This window comes from Seriola lalandi, unplaced genomic scaffold, assembly GCF_002814215.2.
Source record: "Seriola lalandi dorsalis isolate HSWRI2012SDOR001 ecotype SW California unplaced genomic scaffold, Sedor1 jcf7180002054874, whole genome shotgun sequence".
Lineage (NCBI taxonomy): Eukaryota > Metazoa > Chordata > Actinopteri > Carangiformes > Carangidae > Seriola > Seriola lalandi.
In genome coordinates, this window is record NW_019525427.1 from 32083 (window position 1) to 53509 (window position 21427).

General features: G+C 45.1%; 1 protein-coding gene across 2 annotated transcripts in view; it reads right to left on the minus strand.

The window, feature by feature from the left end:
• Positions 1-21427, minus strand: part of epha4l (eph receptor A4, like) — a 57167-nt gene that overhangs the window by 25840 nt on the left and 9900 nt on the right. For both annotated transcript variants that reach the window (XM_023428410.2, XM_023428408.2), the window contains exon 4: positions 6683-6838. In XM_023428410.2, the coding sequence (XP_023284178.1) occupies positions 6683-6838 (156 nt within the window). The remainder of the gene's footprint in view (positions 1-6682; positions 6839-21427) is intronic.

A 21427-nucleotide genomic window follows, 5' to 3' on the forward strand; every position in this document is an offset into this window, starting at 1 on the left:
AATAACAAAGATGTAAACGTGTAATTGACTGGCTTGCCCATTGATTGGGGGGCTGAGGCTTCTTGCATTCCCTTTTAATGTCCTGTCCATTACAGCGAGGGAGGATCCAATTTCACCTCAGTTAATTCAGCGCGTTAACTGAAATCCAATAGGCCAGCAGATTTCTTTCCCATTCATATGTCGAATCAGCTGGAGGTGGCACGGAGCCCGAGCCCGCTGCTAACAGCAGGACTTTATGGCACCCACTCAATAACTTGAGACAAAGTTTGCTTTGGACCCTGTTATTAAGTTTCTGCTTTGATGTAAAAAAAAAAAAAAACGACCCGCTGCAGTTCTATATTAAAGTCGCTCCACAGATATGTGACACAAACTCCCCTGCTCATCAATCCCAATTTACATGTCAGCTCTATTGTAATTAATGTGTTTTTTTGCATTGCTTTCAAACATAAGCAGCGGTAATTGACTTAACGCTCTCTCTCTCTCTCTCTCTCTCTCTGTTTTCCCTCTCTCTCTCTCTCTCTCTCTCTCTCCCTGACTAATGAAGCGCATGCGAGCGGGCTGGGGGGATCGATGCCGGGTGAAATATGAAAGCCAGTCAGTCCACAGACGAATCATTCCACAACGGAAATTAATTATCAGTGTTATTTTTGGAGGAGCAGAGTGGCAATGAGTGATTTCACAGAGACACAGAGAGCAGCAGAGGGGACAGTGTGTAGGGGTGTGTGTGTGTGTGCGCACGTGGTCACCCGAGGAGGAATCCACTGCGCTTTTGTGCACGAGGGAAACGTGGAAGTACAGTTTTAACCCGCCGTGCGCACGTCTTCACACGGCGCTCATACTGTATGTGTGCGAGCTGGACTTTTGAGTAGTGGCGCCAGCATTAGTTTGGCAGCTCGTGCTGAATGAACAAATGCTGAGGCTGAGAGGAGAGGGACAGAAGGAGAAGACAAACACCGTCTGTTCATCCACTGCTGAGCGAGGAGCGAGTGGGGCTGGATGGATTGGATGGATGGATGGATGGAGACAGGAAGGGGACAGATATGGATGATGGGAGGCGAGGGGCGGTGTCGCTAACTGAAAATGACCTGAGGGGTCACTAACAGCCCACGACACAGGCAGGGAGAAGAGAAGATGCAGACTACACTGTGTTAATATTAGCTTCACTCAGCTTCCCCCTTCCAACCGCAGCCTTCGATGAAAACCTATTAATAAATTCTCATTAAAAATTGTGATAAAGCACTGCGCCACCCCACCCTCCCTCCCTCACTCCCCCTTTTCTCCCCTGCTTTTTCTCCCCCTCACCCACTTTCCCTCCCTCGCTCTTCCACCTCATTCCCTCCATTCGCTTCTCAGATGATGGGAGCAAGTTACAGATGGGGTTTCTAAATTAAGGTGCTACACTCACTTGTCATCATAATGGCGCCTTTGTCAGTGTGCTAGGTTCAACTAACCTCTACTACCTTTTAATACTCAATAGCATGCTGTCTGAAGTAGGCTATAAAGCTATAATCCAGCTGATACCTGGACTTCAGATAACAGAACAAAGGTGACAAATGTTTCAATGTCAATGTGTCTGTCCTGATGAAAATACAGAGTACTGTCCAAATTAAAGATATTTGTTCTTGTTTTTTTTACATACAAACACAAGTAAAAGAGGTTTAAGGAATTAAAAGTAAAGAATGAAGGTTGATATTATGTGAAATAAATTTTATTCATTGTTATTGTAACTATGAAGCCGGAGCCAGGAAGTCGTTAGCTTAGCTTAGCAAAAGGAGTTCGGCTAACTGTCAGAAAGTAGAGGGGAACATTTTACTCTTTGGTTTTTGCAAGAATTAAATAAGTGAGATATAACAACATAATGACTGAGCTTTAGAGGTATTAGCGTAAGTATTAGGTATTTTCCTTCAGCCAGAGCCAAGCTTTCCGTCTTTATGCTAGGCTAAGCTAACCGTCTCCTGGCTCCAGCTTCATATTTAACGTACAACTCTTGGAAACAAAGCAAATACGTGTATTTCTAAAGACGTGAAACTATTCCTACATCCTCAAAAATATACTTAATATACAAAGATATGTGTGTCTGTTGGCAGGTGTGTGTGTGTGTGTGTGTGTGTGCGTGTGTGTGTAATCACTTCAAAAAGATTTTGTTTGTTTGTTGCTATGACAAGAGTTGCAACACTGTAATATAACTTTATGACTGTATAAAGTCTTAAACACATTCCACCACGTCAGAGCTTCTCCAGACATTATACACACACACACACACACACACACACACACACACACACACACACACACACTACCTTTGGCTGTACCTGTCGCTCTCCCAGAATGCACCGGTGGGAGCAAGGGAGCGTGGGAGAGCCGTCGGCTGTGACTGACACCCCATAATTAATCCTAGGAGAGAGAGCGGCAGGGGGAAGTGGGAGCGAAACACTCAAGACAACCTTGGTACAACGTTGGCTCAACCTGGCCTTAAAATTCAAAAACTCCTTATGGGTGGAATCCCGGGGGAGAAAGTTTCTCTTGAAGAAAGTTGGTGCTTTCTTTCCCCTCCTCTCCTTTTCGCTTCGTTTACGGCCTCGCACTTCGCTCAGAGCCTCGTTTCTTTCTTTCCAGTCACGCTTTCACTTCCATTTCCCTCCTTCTTTAATCTGTCTTTCTCATTTTTACTCCGCTCCCATTCTGCATCTTTCCTCTCTGCGTGTTCCCACCCTCTCCTTTCATCCCTCTCTCCTTCTGTCTCTTCCCATCAGTAATTGTTAGCCGAGTGCTACACAGGGGCCGAGGCAGCGAGCAGGCAAAATTGGCCGGAGCATCGACCCCTCTATTACCATCCGGCTGGGATTCATTCAACGCCCCCCTCGAGTCCTACCCACTCCGTGTTCATTCCTCACTCCGTCCCTCCCTCTTCCTGTCAAACCGCTGCTAAGAAAACTGGGGGAAAATCTGAGAAACACATCAAGAGCCAACAGAAACCCCAAAATGGAGAACAACTCCCTCCTTATAACCTGAACGCAGCGGAGAAACCATCTCCCACGGGTGTCTGTCCCTGGTCCTCATTACCGCCCTGTGGTGTACGTGTGTGCGTTCATACTCACATTTATTCATGTGTATTACAGATTTTGCCCTAAGCGTATTTTAATATTGTACCCTCAACTGTTTGCTTATTGTGCTAAGGAGATGTCTTGTACCTGTTGAATGTCTTAAAAGTTATACATGGGTCTCAGGAGGCGCAACAGCCTTGACGTAAATGAAGAAAAATGAAGAAAAAGCAGGTGATTTACAAGGAAGAATAAAAGTTACAACAACACAAGTACAATAAAATATGCAGCAACAAGCCAGGAAACACAAAAGCAAGAAGGAAACATAAAAACAAACTATAAAAAGCTGTCAACAGGTTGTTACAGCAAAGAAAATATCCAAAAATCTGTTTTTAAGAAGTGATAGAACTCATTTATCCTGCCAGGTTCCTGAGGCGAGGATGATCCAAGGTGTGGGAGGCAAACAATTGGATCGTGCCGTGTTTCTAATCTAGAGAGCGAGTGTTTTGATCAGTCGTTAATCGGCGATCAAAAGAACAATCACCGCAAGAGAGCAAAGACGCGAGAAAGGCACTGACAGACAGAATACAGCGGCAGCAACCAGGCCTGCGCACAAGCAGGCACACAATGACACAATTACACTACATCCAGTTTTAATCTTCATCTTGCATCGCTGGACCCCGAGCTAAGAGAGGAAAAGCATTTTCAATTACCCGTAGACACACACACACACACACACACACACACACACACACACACATAAACACACACACACACACACACATACAGACATGCTCCCCAATTACCAGAGATGTTGGCTCTTTCCCAGCCTGACCTTCAGCAAGTCAAACTAGGAAATGACTTTAAGAGGGGTTTTTTTTTTTTCTTCATCTGCTCTGTTCGTGACTCTGAGTGGATTTAGAGAGAGACTGTGAGTGACAGCTGTAATTACAGAGCTCTAACATGTGGGTGAGAAATAAAAAAATATATTTTTTAAATGCACAAGGAATGAAAACAGCGTACGACAGACGGGGTGAGAGTTCAAATATCAACCCTGCTGACGAGGCGGGGCAAAGGTCGGTGAGAGAGTCCGTCTAATGTTCACTTCCTCGCCGCGGAGTTAGGAGCGAGGTAGAAATTGCATAGCAGGGCCCAATAAAATGAGCTAACTAATGAGCTTTGACAGCTGTTGCTTGCAGCAGCCATGCTCACATGCCACAATGACTAACAGGACAATGGAGATGAGCCCCCGTCCCTTCCATTTAAAGAGCGGTAGTAACCTAATATATTAGTGATGTGGCAAAACGGGGGGGGGGGGGGGGGGGGGGGGTGACTTAGCAGTAGGCCTCATGTTTAATTATCTAAGGATTTATTTATTATTATTAAAATTAAACAAGTATTAAAAAACAGGTAAAACTTGTATTAGTTCAGACATATTGGTTTTTCTTTCATTTTTCCTCTTTGATTTCTGTTACAGGAAGCTGAACACCCAGGAGAAATGTGTTTGCTGAAAATAATATTATACGCTAAAAAAAAAGTGTCTTGTTGCAGCAACAGCTTTTGGAATATGTTTGTACATAAAATGTAATTTATTTTTCAGTCATTTTTTTCACTGCTCTGATCCCTTTTAAGTGTATCTGCATGAAAAATGTAGTTAATAATGAAACTGAAGAGCCCTGTTCAGTGTTTAAAAAGCCTATAAACTCCCACCATACATCTGACATGCCCTGGAGCAAAGACTTTGTAGGGCTGCAACTAATATTTATTTAAATAATTGAATAAGCTGGTGATTATTTTCTCAATTAATCATTTAAAGGTTTGATCCTTAAAACATCAGAAAACTGTAAAACATGCTCAGCACAGTTTCCCAGAGCCGAAGGTCGTTTCATCAAAGTGTCTTAAAAGGTACAAACATATTCACTTTTACTTAAATGTAAGACAAGAAAAATGTAGTTAATAGTTACATGTGGAAAAATGGAAACATTAACATCATAAATCTTTCACAGACTTTTGGGGGTCAAGTGGGCTGAATTACTGAGATGGACCAGGATCAATAGATAATGTGATAAAGTGACTGTTTATGTAATGTCTAACTAAGAAAAAGTGGATTTAGTGTCAAGTTACTTTTATGTTTTTGGCATTTTCACTTAAAAATTGGTTTGAAGTATTAATCAAATTTTTAAAAAAGTGGCCGATTATTTCCATGTCGGACTATTTTGATTGATCAGATAATCACTGCAGAACATTGTTTCATGTTTCTGGGACTGGGAGTTTGCACACAAGTCCAATGGCTAATTTCTTTTCTATTTGCTTGAAATAAAGTCAAAGCAAACTCTTTTGGTTTAGCGACACTTGGAAAAACAGTAAAAATAACCCCAGATGTAGCCAAAATTCAAAAGGGTTTTTGCAGATTACCACATAACACAAGTAAAACATTGACTCATATTCCTGATCATGACAATGTTCCACAATAGAGCCTTGTTTATTATCTTGCATAGATACCGTACAACAGGGGAGCAATTAAAGGCCGTTCAGTTTTGTTGCTGCTTAGACAGTTAAGTGTCGGGGGGGGCCGCAGCTCGTCTGATTCAATAAATTGTTTCGCTGAGTGATGAATCCACAGGAACCTGACAGATCATCGGGGCCAAATGACGAGCCAACTATGAGCTAAGCAACTTACCACAGATGTTTTGGTTGTTAAAACGGCTTCATGACACAAACGTGTGTCATATGAAAGTATGAACACTGTTGTTTGTTTTCCTGGGAAAATTTGGGTTTTTCTTTTTGTTCTCTGTGTGCGTACTGTATTTTTCTACCACTGCGTGACTCAGAAAGAATGAGTCCTAAAAAAAAAGAATTAGTATCATTATGCAGCAAGATTGTTAACAACATTTGTTATCACAGTCGTGGTGAGTCAGGGGGGAGGACAGGGGTCGACTCACACAGCCGGATAGAGGAAAGCGAAGACACACACTGAGAAATGTTACACTGACTGAACACCTTCCTTCAGCTCGATGCATTCCTGTAATTGCTTCCTTTTTTCTTTCTCCTTGGCAGCTTAACCCCTCGTTCTCTATCAACTTCTTATTCATTTTCTGCGTACATCTTCTGCTTCCCACCTGCCCTTGTTTTTCCACCTTTGTCATCACCTCCCGGCGTCTCAGCCAACATTTTATCTCTATTTGCTTTTCCCCATTGTTCCTGCCCTCCTCTGCTGTTTTGCAGTCTCTCTGTGGAAGACTGAATCTGGGATGCAGCGGTTTAATACCCTTATTAGTTCTCTGTCACCATGACTGATCACTAAGTACCACCTGGAATCAAAAGACACCTATTAAACCAGCAGCCGCCTGCTTTATGTGTGTGCAGAAAGGCTGTCTCTGTGTGTGTGAGGGGATAATTTAGGCTGACACTGCATGAGAGCGGGAGAGGGAGAGAATCTGTGACCATGTTTAAGTGAAGGCAATCACTCTGTGTGTGTGTGTGTGTGTGTGTGTGTGTGTGTGTGTGTGGCTTCTTTTAGTATTGTGTTACAAATACACTATGCAGCAGCATGCTTAGCAGGATAGATTTACAGAGCACTGTAAACCATAGCCTATAATGGCACACTGCTAATACAGCCGTAGCCTATGTCTTGTACTTACGGGTGCAGGCCATGGATGCCGGGTCTGTTTCCGAGCGAAAGTATCCCTTGTCGCAGACGCAGGAGGTGGATCCCTCCCTGACGGAGTAACTGTGGAGCGGACACTTGGAGCAGGAGCCATCAGTGGCCAGAGCGCGGTAGTAACCGATCTTACAGGCTGAAAGAGAACAGGGACACAGAGGGGGGGAGGTTTGGTTAGAGGTGACGTCGACACGCAACATAAGCTGAGCGTTGCTTTGAACTGAAATACGATGAAAGTTCAAGAGCCTTACAGTCATGCTAGCGGCTTTGCAAGCACAGCTAAATGCTAATATCAGAATGCTAACATGCTCACACAGACACACTGATGTTTAGCACATGTGATGTTTACAGTTTTACCATCTTAGTTCAGACAGATAGCCTGCTAACATTAGCTAATCACAGCTGAGACTGATGGGAATGTAATTAGCTTGAAGGTATTTAAATCAGAAAAAAGAAATATAGCTGGCAAATCAAACTTCAAATCAATGACGGCGCTAGATGAAACGTCAAGTGATCACAAAGTCAAATAATATTCCCTGGAAATCAGTTTGGAAGCCACATCCAGAATAAGTGTCACGATTGAAGTTGATAGAAGTGGCTGTCTGTGGTTTTGGTAATGAGGAGCTGGTGCCACAGCATTGCACTTGACTTCAAAAAGAAAAGAATCATTTTGCCCATTTTCCCCCAATTAGCAACAGGAAACAAAACGTTGCCCAGAGGCTTCTTCTTCTCCTCTCCCCAACCCTTCCTCCCTTTGTCCTACATTTCCACCTTCAAGGCTTTCTCCCCTTTCTCCTTTCTCACGAACCTGCGTTCTATTATCAAAGACAACAGAACAGGAGTAAAGGGCGCGATTTCCTCTGACAAAAACACAAGATCAAATAACTACCGCGTGTCTTTCTCACAAATTTAAGCTATGCTCTTCTGGCAAGACTTGGAGCCGCAGTGAAACCGGAGCCGTTGGCATTTCAGACCATTTAACAAACAAATGCCACCACACTTGGCACACCAGGAGCTCTGTCACTCTCACGTGGGTGTATTCACTCTGCAAGGCCTCACACACACACACCTTCACACACACACACACACACACACCTCAGTCTGAAATTGTAACCTAAGTGAAACTTTTCCTTCTTTTGGCGACAGTGCTCGCCTTTCTCTTGAGTGACAGTTTGATTGGAGGGCTCGTCTTTCAAGGAGTTTCTCCCTCGTCTATCCATTTCTGTAATTGCCAGGGAAGCCTAACGGGGTTATATTTCACCCCCTGAGCGCTGAACCAGAAGAGGAGGACAAAAGAACAATTCTCTGAGAGGTGCGGCGCAGACAGTCGCGACACCGATTGGACCAAATAGTCTGTCAGTCAGCGGAGCCGCCGTGTGCTCGGCAGTGGGCAGCAAATGGCATCGAGGCTGAAGGGTTGTCGTTTTGGGTTCTGGTAGAGTAGGTAGTGCTGGCAGTTTGTGTGAGATTTTATGTGTGTGTGTGTGTGTGTGTGTGTGTGTGTGTGTGTGTGTGTGTGTCTTGTTATGATGTCAAAAGACCCACTGGAGACAGATGGGTAAATTCATTCCCAATATAAATCAGATAATTACACACTTTTAGTCTGCAGGGGTACAAGCGACTCTGCCATTCAAGCACATACACAACCCAGATCTAAAAGTGCATATGAAAGTCATGGGTTTCAATGCCACAGTCATAAATACATCAGGGGATCCTACATACAAAAGAGCAGTCACATAAACAAACTCCCACATGTGTTCACCACACTAGAAATCAAATCAGTGCCTGCCCACATACACCGCAGCGAGGAGGAAGTCCGCACTCCAACAAAAACACACATTCCACCGACCATGCGACATCACACGTACAAACAGCAGAGGAAATCCACAAACCCCACCTCCCCTTAAAAAATACCGGGAAATCCCTCTTTTAGAGGCGTAATAAAGTCAGGCTTCTTTGCCCCGAAGCCGCTCCTCTGCAGCGGCTGGATTAGCGTAGCGTGGCGTTAACCGAGCCGGGGCTAGCTGCTACCTGCTGAGCCATTCTTCGCCTGTTCCCACTCAGTCAATCAGGGCTAAATCCCTGCCGCTTCACTCGCTAACGCTAAGCTAAGGGCCTCTTTGATTGTAGCCTGCAGGGGTGCGTGAAGCCTTCATTTCTTTTCTTCACAGTTTCAAAAAAAAAAAAAAGAGGAGAGATTAGTCGGGAGGCACTTTGTGTTATCTCTCTATCTTTAAGGCGATCTCTCAATGCCCAGGCTCATCAGTGGAGACAGAGGGACAGTGGGATTTATGGGTATTGTTTAAGAGGGTTTCGACCGCTTCAGGTGACAAAACACAAAGTTGCTGTGAAGGTTTGTACATGTGCGCTGACCAGGAAAGTGTCCAGAGTTGAATGTGGGGTCAAGCAGCTGTTTGAGATGATGCCCCCTTTGCTAAAAGCTGGAGGGAGAGTTAATTGACTCCCATGCTTCACAGCCTTTGGGCCTGAGCCTCTTTAAGGAGACACAGTCTAAGAGCAGGCTACCTCAAACTGTGCACGGTTGATGAGTTTTTCGCTCGTCAATTATTAAGCTGTCCCAGGCTGACCCCACAGTCCCCAACCGGCTGTCCCAGGATTCTTTGCACAGCTCCAAATCCCTGTTTGCCACAGACGGGCTCTGGCATCTTCAACTGCGGTTTGAAACTCTGCATTTCGAGAAATTGTGTTTGAAAATGTGATGTCAACATACGAGGGCTTGTTTACAGCAGCGACTGCCCTGCAGAAAGGAACAGTCGAGGGGAAAAGAGAGGTCCATATCCAAGTAAAGCTGGGGAATTTGCTTCCTATTAGCAGTGTGAGTGTGTGTGTGTGTGTGTGTGTGTGTGTGTGTGTGTGTGTGTGAGGGAAGAGAGAAGAGACCGCAGTAGTGGGTGGTCCAAGAGACCGTGGCTTCAGAGAGGAATCTCCCTTAAGACTTGCTGGATTTATCACTGTCCGGGCCAGCAGTGGCAAACCCACACACACACACACACAGACAGACACACACAAATACAGACACAAATGAACACACATGTATTTAGTTTTTATGGGATCTGAGCTGAGAAGCCCTCATCATGTCCTCTCATACAGCTCTCAAAAAAGTCTAACCCTATTTTTCCACACCATCTTTTTTAAACTGTCTCCTACTTCGCTCCCTGTCACTCTTCAGCTCTTCAGCTCTCCTCCGTTATTTTTCCCTCAGTCTCCTTCGCCCTCTATCTCCGTCTCCCACTCTCCTAGGCTTTCTCTCTGCAGGCCTCCTTTCAGACAGAGAGGGGTTTGTCAGGTGCCAAATCCCTGAGCCGAGAGATCAAAGGCAGACAAAGAGACTGGTGACTTACTGTTCTATTCTGGAAAGGCAAAAAATGGAATCCCTCATAGACTGGGACATCGCATTCTTCCCTCTTTTCTCCCCCGGCAGTTCTTTCACTCATTCAATCCTCTTCTCTGGCTTTAGTCTTTTTTCCCTTTTGTCAGTCTTCCCCCTCCCCGCCCCTTCCACATCCCGGTTGTCTCTAAGCTAAAGCACGTTTGGAGGAAAGAGGAGGGGGGGGGGGCAATAAGGGTGGAGGGAGAGGGTTGTTGGGAGTTAATGAGTAGTTTTGTCCGTGTGGTGGGGATTTGCCGGCTGATTTGGCTGCACGGCGCGAGGGGAGGGGGAATCGGCAACTTCTGCTCAAGACAAAACCTTCAACGTGAAAAAAAAAAATAGGAGCGCACAAAAAAGCTAATGATACAATGATAGCTACCCACACGCGAGACAACTATAACCCAGCTACGTTCTCCTCTGAGTAGTAACAGCCTACACACCGGGCTTTGAACAGCCGTGGATGCTCCGCCAAATAAAACCACATGTACCCACGCACCCACCCACTGCAGCCCACCTCGGGTGACCCGCATGGAAAGCCTGATAGGCAAGTTATTCTGCAGCCTACACAACAAAGTATCCAATACACCAGGGACTGAAAGCATGAGAGCAAACTTGCGCTACAATAGCCATCCAAAAAACCCCAGGAATATAACACCCAGCACACGGCACACAATAACCAGGCCTGCCCAGGCTGAACAATTGCCTCTCTTGTAATCAAAAAAAAGAGAGAATTAAGTTCAAACTACGGCATTTTCTCTCCTTTCAGGGCTGCGCTTTATCTTCTTTGGGTGATGAAAACTCGGTCACTCTTTTTTAGTCATAACAGACAGCGAGCGCTCTTCAGAAGAGCAGTCAGAGGCGTCCTCACAAAGCCGCTCTTTCAAAAAAATGAAGCGATCGGCTTTCAGGACCTGAGGGCAAGGATAGTCTCTCCTTCTCCCGCACCTCCAGGAGCCAGAGATCTCTATTCAAACCTGCCTTTCTGCCATATCCCTCTGCCTTTTGTGTCTCTTCTACCTCTTTTTTTTTTTCTCCTTTTCTCCCAGTGGAAAGCAGCTCGTTGCTCAGGTAAGACTCCTGCTAGAAAAGGGATTGTTATTCCAGCAGTGCTTTGTTTACCCTCTGGCTGCAGTCCCAAGCTGGGTTTAAAAAAGAAAAAACACTCAAAAGTCTTGGATGTATATATACCGTCTATTCCCCACACAGACATGCATACAGATGACCCACACACACATCAGTGCACCTGAGCCATGGGCACATTAGCAGGGATAACTAGCTGCTGACCGTTAACATCTGTCACCGGAACAGCAGGAGAGCGGAGCAGGTTAACTCATTAATTCCGTCACTGGGGGTTATTAATTACCTCCGGCCCTGACGGCGACACACAGCCACACGGCCGGCGAAAGCCATCAGCGTGATGGATGAGGGACACACGGCCACCGAAACTGATCACCATGATTGATGACATACACTCGACACACATCTTGACCTTGACCCGGTGGGGGTGAGAAAAAAAAAAAAAAAAGGGTCGCATACTTTAAAATGCAAAACCAAACAAAAAAAAAAAAGTCTGGGTTGACATCCCGACCGGTGTTAATGAAGGCTAAGAACAAAAGCCAGCGAGGCTAACAATGTTAATAACACACGGGCTAACCTTGCTGACAATCACCGCAGCTCTGCTCACAGTGGCCTGTACCAAGGAGCGCAGGAGTTGCCAGCAGTTTGTCTGTCAAACGCCGGATGATTTATAACTGTATTTTTAGCAGCACCAATCCATCATGCAAGAGCCACCCAGGACGCTGCCCTAATTAAAATGTCCGCAGCAGCAGCAGCCAAAGAACCAGATGAGCAAAACAGGTTGAGAAAAAAAGACCCTGAAAGCACAAAAATGAAAGTGATGTTCACTAACATTTATGCTGCTTTTTTTTTTTTGCCATTTTGAACCAAATTCAACACCAGAGTGCTACCTAGCATGCACTATTGTACATGTTCACAACTGATGTGTCCACATATGGTGTCACAGTGTATAAACCCTCATGTACAGGCCAAACAAACCATTTCCTGAGCCATTTTTTTTGTTAAGGGTGCACCATGGTGGCACCTGTATTGTTACTGTTTGGATTGCATAACTGCAACAAAAAATACAAAAAACTGAATTATTGTTCTGAAGACTTCCTGCGAACCGAGGCCTCTGCGTTCTTATTGACACGTAGGCCTCAACTTCCTCCCTAATTCCTCCAGCCTGGCCATGAGTAAGAATATTAGCACAATGGTCATATCGCAAAAATCTAAAGTATTCCACCCAGCCACTTCAGAATGGACCAGGACCCCTCCTTAAAAGAAGAAAAAGAGGCACAGGGTGCTGAGGTGACTGTAAAGAGACATAGAAAAAAAAGGGCAAAGTGCACAGAGAGGAGACATCAAACTGGACAGAGACGTGCAGAGAGATGGACGGATCAGGGAGGGGTGCAGACAGCAAACAGATCCATCTTTGTTTCCTGGACCTGCTTGACTTGGCTACGCTGGGTGTGGGGCCACTCAGATTCCACTTTTGCACCCATGCCAGATCCGCAAGGGGTGGCACCACCCAAAGCCCGGGCACAGGGCCAACCCAATAAGGACCTTTTGTGACCTCAGATTCACACAGCAGGTGGGTAATGGACTTTAATTCAAGGCAAACAGGACAGAGATATATACACAAACAGAAGCTTACAAACCTGTGCACACCTGCACACTCTCAGGTATTCACACAAAGCCCTTCAAAGGCCCTCTGGACTACACAGGTGCACGCTGCAATACCATGCATGCAAACACACTCCACCAAACAGGCTTTGTGTAAGCACGGGGACGGGAGCACAGCGGGGACGATGGGAGGTAAACAAACTCAGTCAAGGTATTGTCTTGGTCCAATTTCCCCAAAGTCCCCATGGGCTCAAATCTCATGGTGGACATGTGTGTGTGTGTGTGTGTTTGTGTCTGCATAGGTGAGTGTTAGCAGGCAGCGTATCTTGCATACTTTCCTGACATTGTTTACAATGAAAAGAGCCGCATTTCAATTCAATCATGAAAGAAAAGGAGGCAGAGAGGAGGTGGTGGTGGTGGTGGTGGGGGGGGGTTGTCTATGCTAATGATGTTGTGCAAGGGGACACTCACATGGGCACACACCGCAAAACAATTGGGAGAACCAAACCATTCTACCCACAGTGAGTCAAGGAGAATGGGGCAGGAAAAGGGAGGATGTGTGAGGAGAGCGCGCACAAACACACACACTAAGAATAGGTGAAGAGGAAGAGGAAGCGATAGGGAGGTAGTCTCAACGGGGCCTCATGCAATTCTGTAAACAAGTGTAAACCACGTGTCGCGCTGTAGCACAAATACATAACAAATCACTGCGATCCAGCACAATGCAACGTTCACAATGCAAACTATTGTTAACTCATTATGACTCAATTTTTAATCATTGGTGACTTGCATGTGTTGTGTGGGATTTGTTTCTGCAGTATCAAAATAAACTGTATCTTAAATGCTGTCCAGGTTTTTATAGCTGCCTGACAAGTGGTAGAGTAACATATAGCTTAATAAAATGAAGAAAGAAAGAAGATCTGCATATTGATAATATGACACAGTTTTGATTTTCATTTGGTTATTTTATCTTTTTTTTATCTTATCTAATCTAAAATCTTGATATAGATTCAAAATAAAATCAAAAATTCCACACACCTGAGGACTTAGCTCAGAGAACTGTTGTGGCGAACATCAGCATGCTAACACGCTCACAACATAGATTTACAAGATTTGCATTAAAGGTGGAGTAAGCAATTCGGGAGAAAGACCCACTGGCATTTGACCTGCAAGCACCAACAAAGTGTGAAGGGAAAGTAGGGCTGGACGATATGACCTATAATCTCATTTTCATTACGTATTTATTTGTGTATTGTTTCGATTCTTCTTTTCCCCCATTTAGTCGATAAAATGTCACGAAATAGTGAAAAAGTTCCCGCAGCCCGAGCTGATGTCATCAAATCAAGTTTTCCCCTAAATAAACACAAAAAACAAAAAATATTTTGTTTACTTGCAAAAAGTTGCAGATTCGCAAAGTTAAAATGCTGCAACTGGAGAAAAAGTTGGTATTTTTACATGAACAAGATGATTTTAGTGTCTATCACTTATTTAATTAATCATTCCAGCTCTAATCAAGATTATTGGAGCTACTTACTGAACAATTCCTGCAACTTTATCTTCATATTCTTTTATGCATCAGTGCCTGTTTTATTCTCATTCTGGCTCATTTATTTACATTATTACATTAGTCAAACATTAATATGATCTGCTTTCCACAGGTGTGCAACCTCAGGTGACCACGACTGTACTAGAGTCTGACATCATAACCACATAGTCATATCATGTACACCTCAGAGCCAAAATAAACCTTTACCTCCGTATCATGTAGCCTGGGATCCAGATAAATATGGAAACAACAATGGGAAACCAGCAGCGGTGCAGTTGGGGATTTTTCAAACGACAAACAACCCAGATATCTAAATATAAATATTTATTATTGGATGTGATCAAATACGATGACATAACGGTGAATTCGACCCCCCCCCCAAAAAAAAAAAAAAACCTCAAAAAGAGTGAGTCTAGGTGGCTCCACTGCACCCTGGAGAAAATCAGATTAAACACACATGTGACATATGGTACACTCATCTGTCAACACTTAAGTGCGCATAAACACACATACAAAACTTTAATCGCCGAGCTGTCTGTGGTCACAGGAGCAAGTTTAACATCAACCCTCGTCAGTTTCTCAGAAGCGGCGCGGTGGGTTATGAGGAGGGGCTGGAGCGGGTCGACTTACGGCTGAAAAGGAAGGTATTTTTAGGCTGTTTGTTTAGGTAATCTACTTGTAGCTCCCAGACGACAGCCTGTCTGGGGCCTCAAAACACCTTCTATTGTGCATGTGTGTGTGCATGAGGGTGTGTGTCCCTGAGAAAGTCGTGCACAACATTGCGTCTCTGCATTGTGTGTGTCTAAATGTAGAGTGTGTGTGTGTGTGTGTGTGTATGTGTGTGCGAGCACTCTGGCAGGGTACATAAAAACTTTCCTGGGTCACTAGCTCTTCAACAGCTCATGTCAGCCCAATGACGGTCTGCTGGTCTCCACTGTGGCTGTCACTGCTTTAACCTTTGACCTCTGCTGGTGTCACTCAGGCCTCCCTCACTCCAGACCACTTTCCCCTTCTCCTCTCTCTCTCTCTAAAAACAGGATCAAGGTTGCCGTTGTCGAGGAAGCGATAGCCCCTCTCGACTGGAAACTGTGTCAGCTCCTTTTCGCGTGGTGTGGCTTTGCGCGAGGTGTGTGTGTGCGCGCGCTTTCCCAAGTTAGTAGCGTGAACGTGTGTGTCCGCTGACTTTGTTGCAGGGTGTATGCGCTGCCCTCCTCCCTAACCCCAGGCTAGTTGAACCTGGCCTTGCAGGGGTGGTGGTGGTTGTGGTGGGGGCACGGGGTGTGTAACAGGACCCCGAGGTTAATGGCTGCTGCTTAGACAGGGTTACTCTGCTAATGTGTAACGTTTTAGCCTTTAGCTTTGATGTGAGGACAGACACACAGGCGCTGTGATGACGGGAAGAGGCAAACAAAAGAGGCGTGAGATTCAGAAGTGTGTGGGCCCTGCCGGTTACTCGAGTTTCTGTGTCATGTTTTGTATTTCTTGGACTCCCCCGGCTTCTTTCACCCATGGTATGTGTACTCCTCTCTTCCTGCCATCGCCGTTATCTCTCCTTATCTTTATGGTTTCTTTCGCCACTTAAGTTGATGCTCCACTCTTGGCAGCTTTGTCAGTGATCTGCGCAGCACCAATGCTCCGCAGAGCTGCCAAAAATGTGTCCATGACTTCCTTTACTCTCTCGCTACACACTGCCAATATTGTATTTTTACAGACCAAAGGATCTACGTCGCATCAACACATGGTTCTTTTGCCATTTAAACGTCCCATATTTTACACTTAATTGAAGTGTTGATCCATGAGAAGATATATTTGTGCTTATATCCATCTTAATTCCATCTTAATTTAGTTTTACATCTCCTCTTTCAGGCTTTTCTCTGGAGCTTTAGTAACAACAGGTCGGTGAGCCAATCAGAGGAGAGGAGGCTCTGAGCCTCTCTTCTGATTGGCTGACTGTTTTTTGAGTGATCTAATAAAAAATATATCAGATTTCAGGTAAAACACTCAAGAAAAACTAAATCCTGCAGGGTTTGGATGGTGGGTCCAGGTGGGCGGGGCTTGGGACACAGCTGAGAGCTGTGACTGATTTATTGTGACATCACAAAGTTGCAGGAAGTCCTTATGGCTGTTTTAAGGCTCAGTTTCTGAATACAGGCTGTGTGCATTTCTCTGTGGACTGAACGCTTTGATACTTTCACAGTATTAATAAAGAACCGAGACCTGATCTATAATCAAAGAAGACAAGGACATCTACCTTTATACTCTATGGGACCCTTAAATTGCTTAACAACTATATTCAGTATTCATTGATCTGGGTAGTCATAGTAACAGTTTTTCAAAGGGACTAATTCCTCAGTCAGTGAGGTGAACCTGCTCTACAATACACACAGGTAGTGATATTGACAGTAATATCAACCACAGCTGCTGGAGGTCGCGACACAACCACACTGGGCTTGTTCAAAGAGCGATCACCGTCTGTACCCATAACCCCCCACTGCACCTTTCACATCTCCAGTCGTTTATCAGGGCCACTAGACAGGAGTCAATTCATCTTTCTCTCTCCTTTACTCTGCGCACACACACACCCTCTGTCACACACATCCATGCCTCCGTTTCATTCCACTCACTTCTTCTTCTCTCTATCTCCATCCTATCTGTCGTTCTGTTTTCTCTCTCTCTCCTCCTCCTCTTTCTTCTTCCCTTCACATTCCTCAGGTACAAGCTGCGAGCCTTCAAGGGATGACGTTTTCTTTTTCTTTTTTCTTTCCCCTCCCTCCTCTTGCAGCAGTATTTGACTGCTCACTGCAGACCAGGAAGGATCAAGGTTTCTAATCCCGAGGACGTGCCTGAGCATGGACACACCTCTGCTTTTTGGTTGGAGATCTGCAGCTTCGGATTGCCCCCCCGGTGCTGCGGGACTTCCACATCCCCAAATTACATTTCAGCTCTCCTGCAGAGAGGTTACACCCCACGGCGTGTTTGATACACGTGTAGTTTCCATGCCGGCGCACATACACATGTAGTCACAGCAAGAGGTCAGCCACCTGATCTCTGAGTTCTGGGCTGAAACCAGCGAGAGGTGTGAAGTGATTCACAATGTACAAAGAGTTTTCTGTTAAAGGAACCGTTTCATATTTTTATATCACTCTCATGTCTTTACTCCTAATATGAAGCTACAACTATCAGCCAATTAGCACAGTGACTCCCTGAGGTACCACAGCACTGTAAACAGACGAATATAATATAATATCATAATACAAACATCTTGATAATTGAACAACACAATGCGCTTATGTAACGGCCCAAATTTCAGCATCGTGGATAGGTTTAAATACTACAATACCCATGAGCCTCAGCCGCTGTTGCTACAGAGAAGAAGCCAAATTTGGAACGCTTCGCTGTTCCAGTTGGGAACAAAATCTGCGCCGGAGCTGCAGAATTCATTCAAAATTCATTCTTTCAAAATATTGACCCAGAAACTGAGAGCGAACAAATGTGAACTGCTGAATGTTTTTATCAGGTTTCTGCCAATCATAAACTGAAGGTCCGGCTCTTCATCAGCAGCACACACGACAAACTTTTAAAGAAAATCGAATGGATTTCACCTGAATGCACCTTGGAAGGCCTGAACTTTCAGCTTTTTATCAACAAACCTGCTATTTTCTATCGCAACTGTTCCATCTCTTGTGTTGATGAATTAACCTGGCGAGTTGGAAATGCTCCAAACTCACCTATACTTCACTTCCAGGACCCTGGGTGCTCTAAATACTTCCTCCCAGTTTGCAGGTCCATCACACTGACAGATGTCGACCACAAAACTAACAACCTGCATATATTCCTCATCCTTCTTCCATAAAATGCACACATTCTAAGTGTGTGTCTGTGTGTGTGTGTGTGTGTGTCTGTGTGCGTGTGTGTGTGCTTTCCAGGGAGAATGAACCAGTGTGCCATTTCCTCCACCATCGTGATTAGAAAAGGGGGATCTCAGCTCATTAAAATGGACAGTGCGTCCAGTCTCAGGGCCAATCAGATTACAGAGCAGCCCTTTATTGCAAGGCCTTTTTGTCATAACCCCTAACTGATTGCAACGGAGCAGCCTTTGATTTGGCCACTGAACTCTGCGCGCCCCCCCCCCCTGGAGAAAACGGATGACGACAAAAGAGAAGAAAAAGACCACCTACTATCGGCCTCCAGCAGGATGGAGGGAGCTTAGGATAGAAATCAGAGTGAGAAAGAAGAGAGGGAGAGATAAAAAACATTTTCAAGGTGTTTGCAATCAGCCTCCCATTGTCCGACAGTGAGGCAGAGTTGGGCGTCCATCTGGAGAGCTGCTGGGATGCTTTGTCTCCGGGCTCAGATCGCGCAGCGCGATTGGAACGTTAATAGAAGTTTATGATACAACATGCGATACGCCTGCCGCGACAGATGCACAGAATAAATATAGGACAGATAATGGTTCAGATGCACACCGACTCTCTGTCTGTCTGTCCATCCACACACACACACACACACACACAGTCCTCGCGATCAGTAACACATTGCCCCAGATCAAAGGGATTTCCGTGCAATGGTGAACCGATGGATGAAGTGTAGAAAAAGCACTGTTGCCAGACTGGAACTAAATCTCTTTCCACTTCACTTCCCCCCATGTTTTTTGTCTCTCTTTCTCTCTCTACCTCCCTCCCTGCCTCCTCATCTCCATCTCCTCCACTCTTCTTGGCAAGAGAGGTCTCTTCTGCCTCTCTCGTAGCACAAAGAAGGTGGCAGAGGCCCTCTTTCTCTTTCATATCTTCTCTCTCTCTCTCTCTCTCTCTCTCTCTCTGAAACAGTCCACCCATGCCCACTTGATCGCTGTCCACTTCTCTCTCCCCTATCCGTCTTTCTCTGCCTATACATCCGTCCATCTCTCTTTACAAACCCTGCCTCTTCTCTCCGTCTGTCAGCTGAGGGAGAGAACGGGAGGGGGGGGTTTCGAAGGAAGAGGGGGGAAGAAAAATTTTTAAAGCAGGCGAGAGAGAAAGAGAGGGGCAAGGGAGCAAGAGGGAGAGTGTGCAGGAGTGCGGGAGAAAATGGAGGGGAGAAGAAGGGAAACAGCCGGAGGAATGGGGGAACGGCAGGGACGGATAGAGGGAGAGGGAAAGAGGGGGTGAAAGGACTGCAGGGTTGTGTTGGTAGAGAGCCGGGGTATTGATTCAGGGCCTTTTGACATGCTAATTTGCTTGCTGACTGCTTTAATCGCTCCCTCTTCCCATCGCAGGCTTCAAAGAGAGGATGCTTTTCAAAAAGATGAGGGAGAGAGGAGAGGAGAGGAGAGGAGAGAAGAGGAGAGAAGAGGAGAGGAGAGGAGAGGAGAGGAGAGAGCAGAGGAGAAGAGAGGGGAAATGTTATCATCCTTCTAAACCTCCTTTTGACACTTCCACAGCAGTTCCTGATGCCAGCTGACAGCCGTGTTAGCTGCACTGTAAAGAACATCCATCCGTTCATCCATCCAGAATCTTTTAAGAATGAACCGAACTGAAGTGTTTCCTTTAAAAGCTAAATATGTCAACTTTTTCTTTTTTGGAGATACATGGATTCCATTGGACACCAACAGTGCATGAAATTAATGTATTTTCTGTATCTGTTTTTTTTTTTTTTTCACCGGACATGCACCACTGGAGTCTGCAAGTCTGAAACTGTGGAAAACAGAAGAGAAAATTTCCCTGATATAAAATATTTACTTTTTTTCCTCTGAGATGTTCCTGGATCCGTCTCATCACCACGCTCCGCATTGTTTCCTCCCTCCAGCTCTGCCACAACAACAGTGTCCATCAACAGCGAACTCTTAAAATTGAACAAATTTTAATAAGCGAACTGGCATCTTTGGTGCAAATTTCATTTTGTTTTGGTTTGTTTTGGTTTTTTTCCAATGTGAATAAACTAGACAATCAAAAGCTGCTGTGTAGAATCGGGAAGGCGTGGTGGGGGGGTGGGACGCAGCTTGATTTTTATGCTCATTTTGAAAAAAAAGTAAAGCCAGCTTTTATTCTGCCAATTCAGTTAGAGATGATTCACAGCTGGTTTCAGGTATTTAAATGACACCTGTTGCTATTTAACTCCACACGAAACTGGTGCAATGATCTCACCTCAGTGACAGTTTAAAAACTGAAAGAAATTAAATGCAAAGTAGAGCATATTTCCTTTTCCGCAATGTCCTATTTGCTTTACACAGAATATGCTATAGCGTTTTAGTGTGTCAATTATAAAACTTTTGCACAGCAAACTGTTCTGACTCATATCCAGTATCCAAACCTTATTTTCCACAAAACATTTGAGGCTGCTATAATTTGACTTATTTCAGATGTAGTTTGGCGTGCTTCAGGCTCTTCCTTTAAAACCAGTGTCAGCCGCTTGACACAAGGCAAAATAAAGCAGCTCGCTCCAGTAAAAACTTGACTTTCATTGGAAGAAATGAGCTTTTAAAACCCAAAAGGAGATAAATTACTTAAAGATGTATATTCATGGCAGCGTATCCCTGCACTCTGCGGTGTAGCCGCCGCTGTGGGAGCACTACAGCCATCAGCTCGGGGTCATGCTCGATCACCGGCGGCTTCCTGCCCCGAACGGGGCACGGCGAGCAGGAAGACAGAGAGGTGATGAGTGTCGAGGACTGAAAAGGGAACAAACACTGAGGCAGGACAGCAGCCCGAGCAGGAAAAGCATTTCAGCACCTCAGTTAATGACGGCTGAATTACCACCAGCAGTTTCCCTCCCTCCCTCCCTCCCTCTCTCCCTCCCTCTCTCCCTCCCTCCTTCCCTCCCTCTGCCTCCATCCAAGTGTTGAGAGAGGGCTTTTTTTTCATCATTTGAGGAGCTAAACAAGAACAGAGTATAAAAAAAATGCTTTAAGTAATTATTTCAGTAGGAAGGGGAGGGTGGAGGAGGATTGCTCATGAGACATTTTGTCCTTTCTCTCTGTATCTGTTGTTCTTTCCTGCTCTCCGTTGGTAATAGATTCCTCGTCTCTATTCAGCAGCACAAAATGAGCCTCTCTGGTGGCAGGCAGAGTGATGAGTACATTCACCTCTATTCTGCTCAGCTCTGAGTGTGTGTCTGTGTGTGCTAACGCA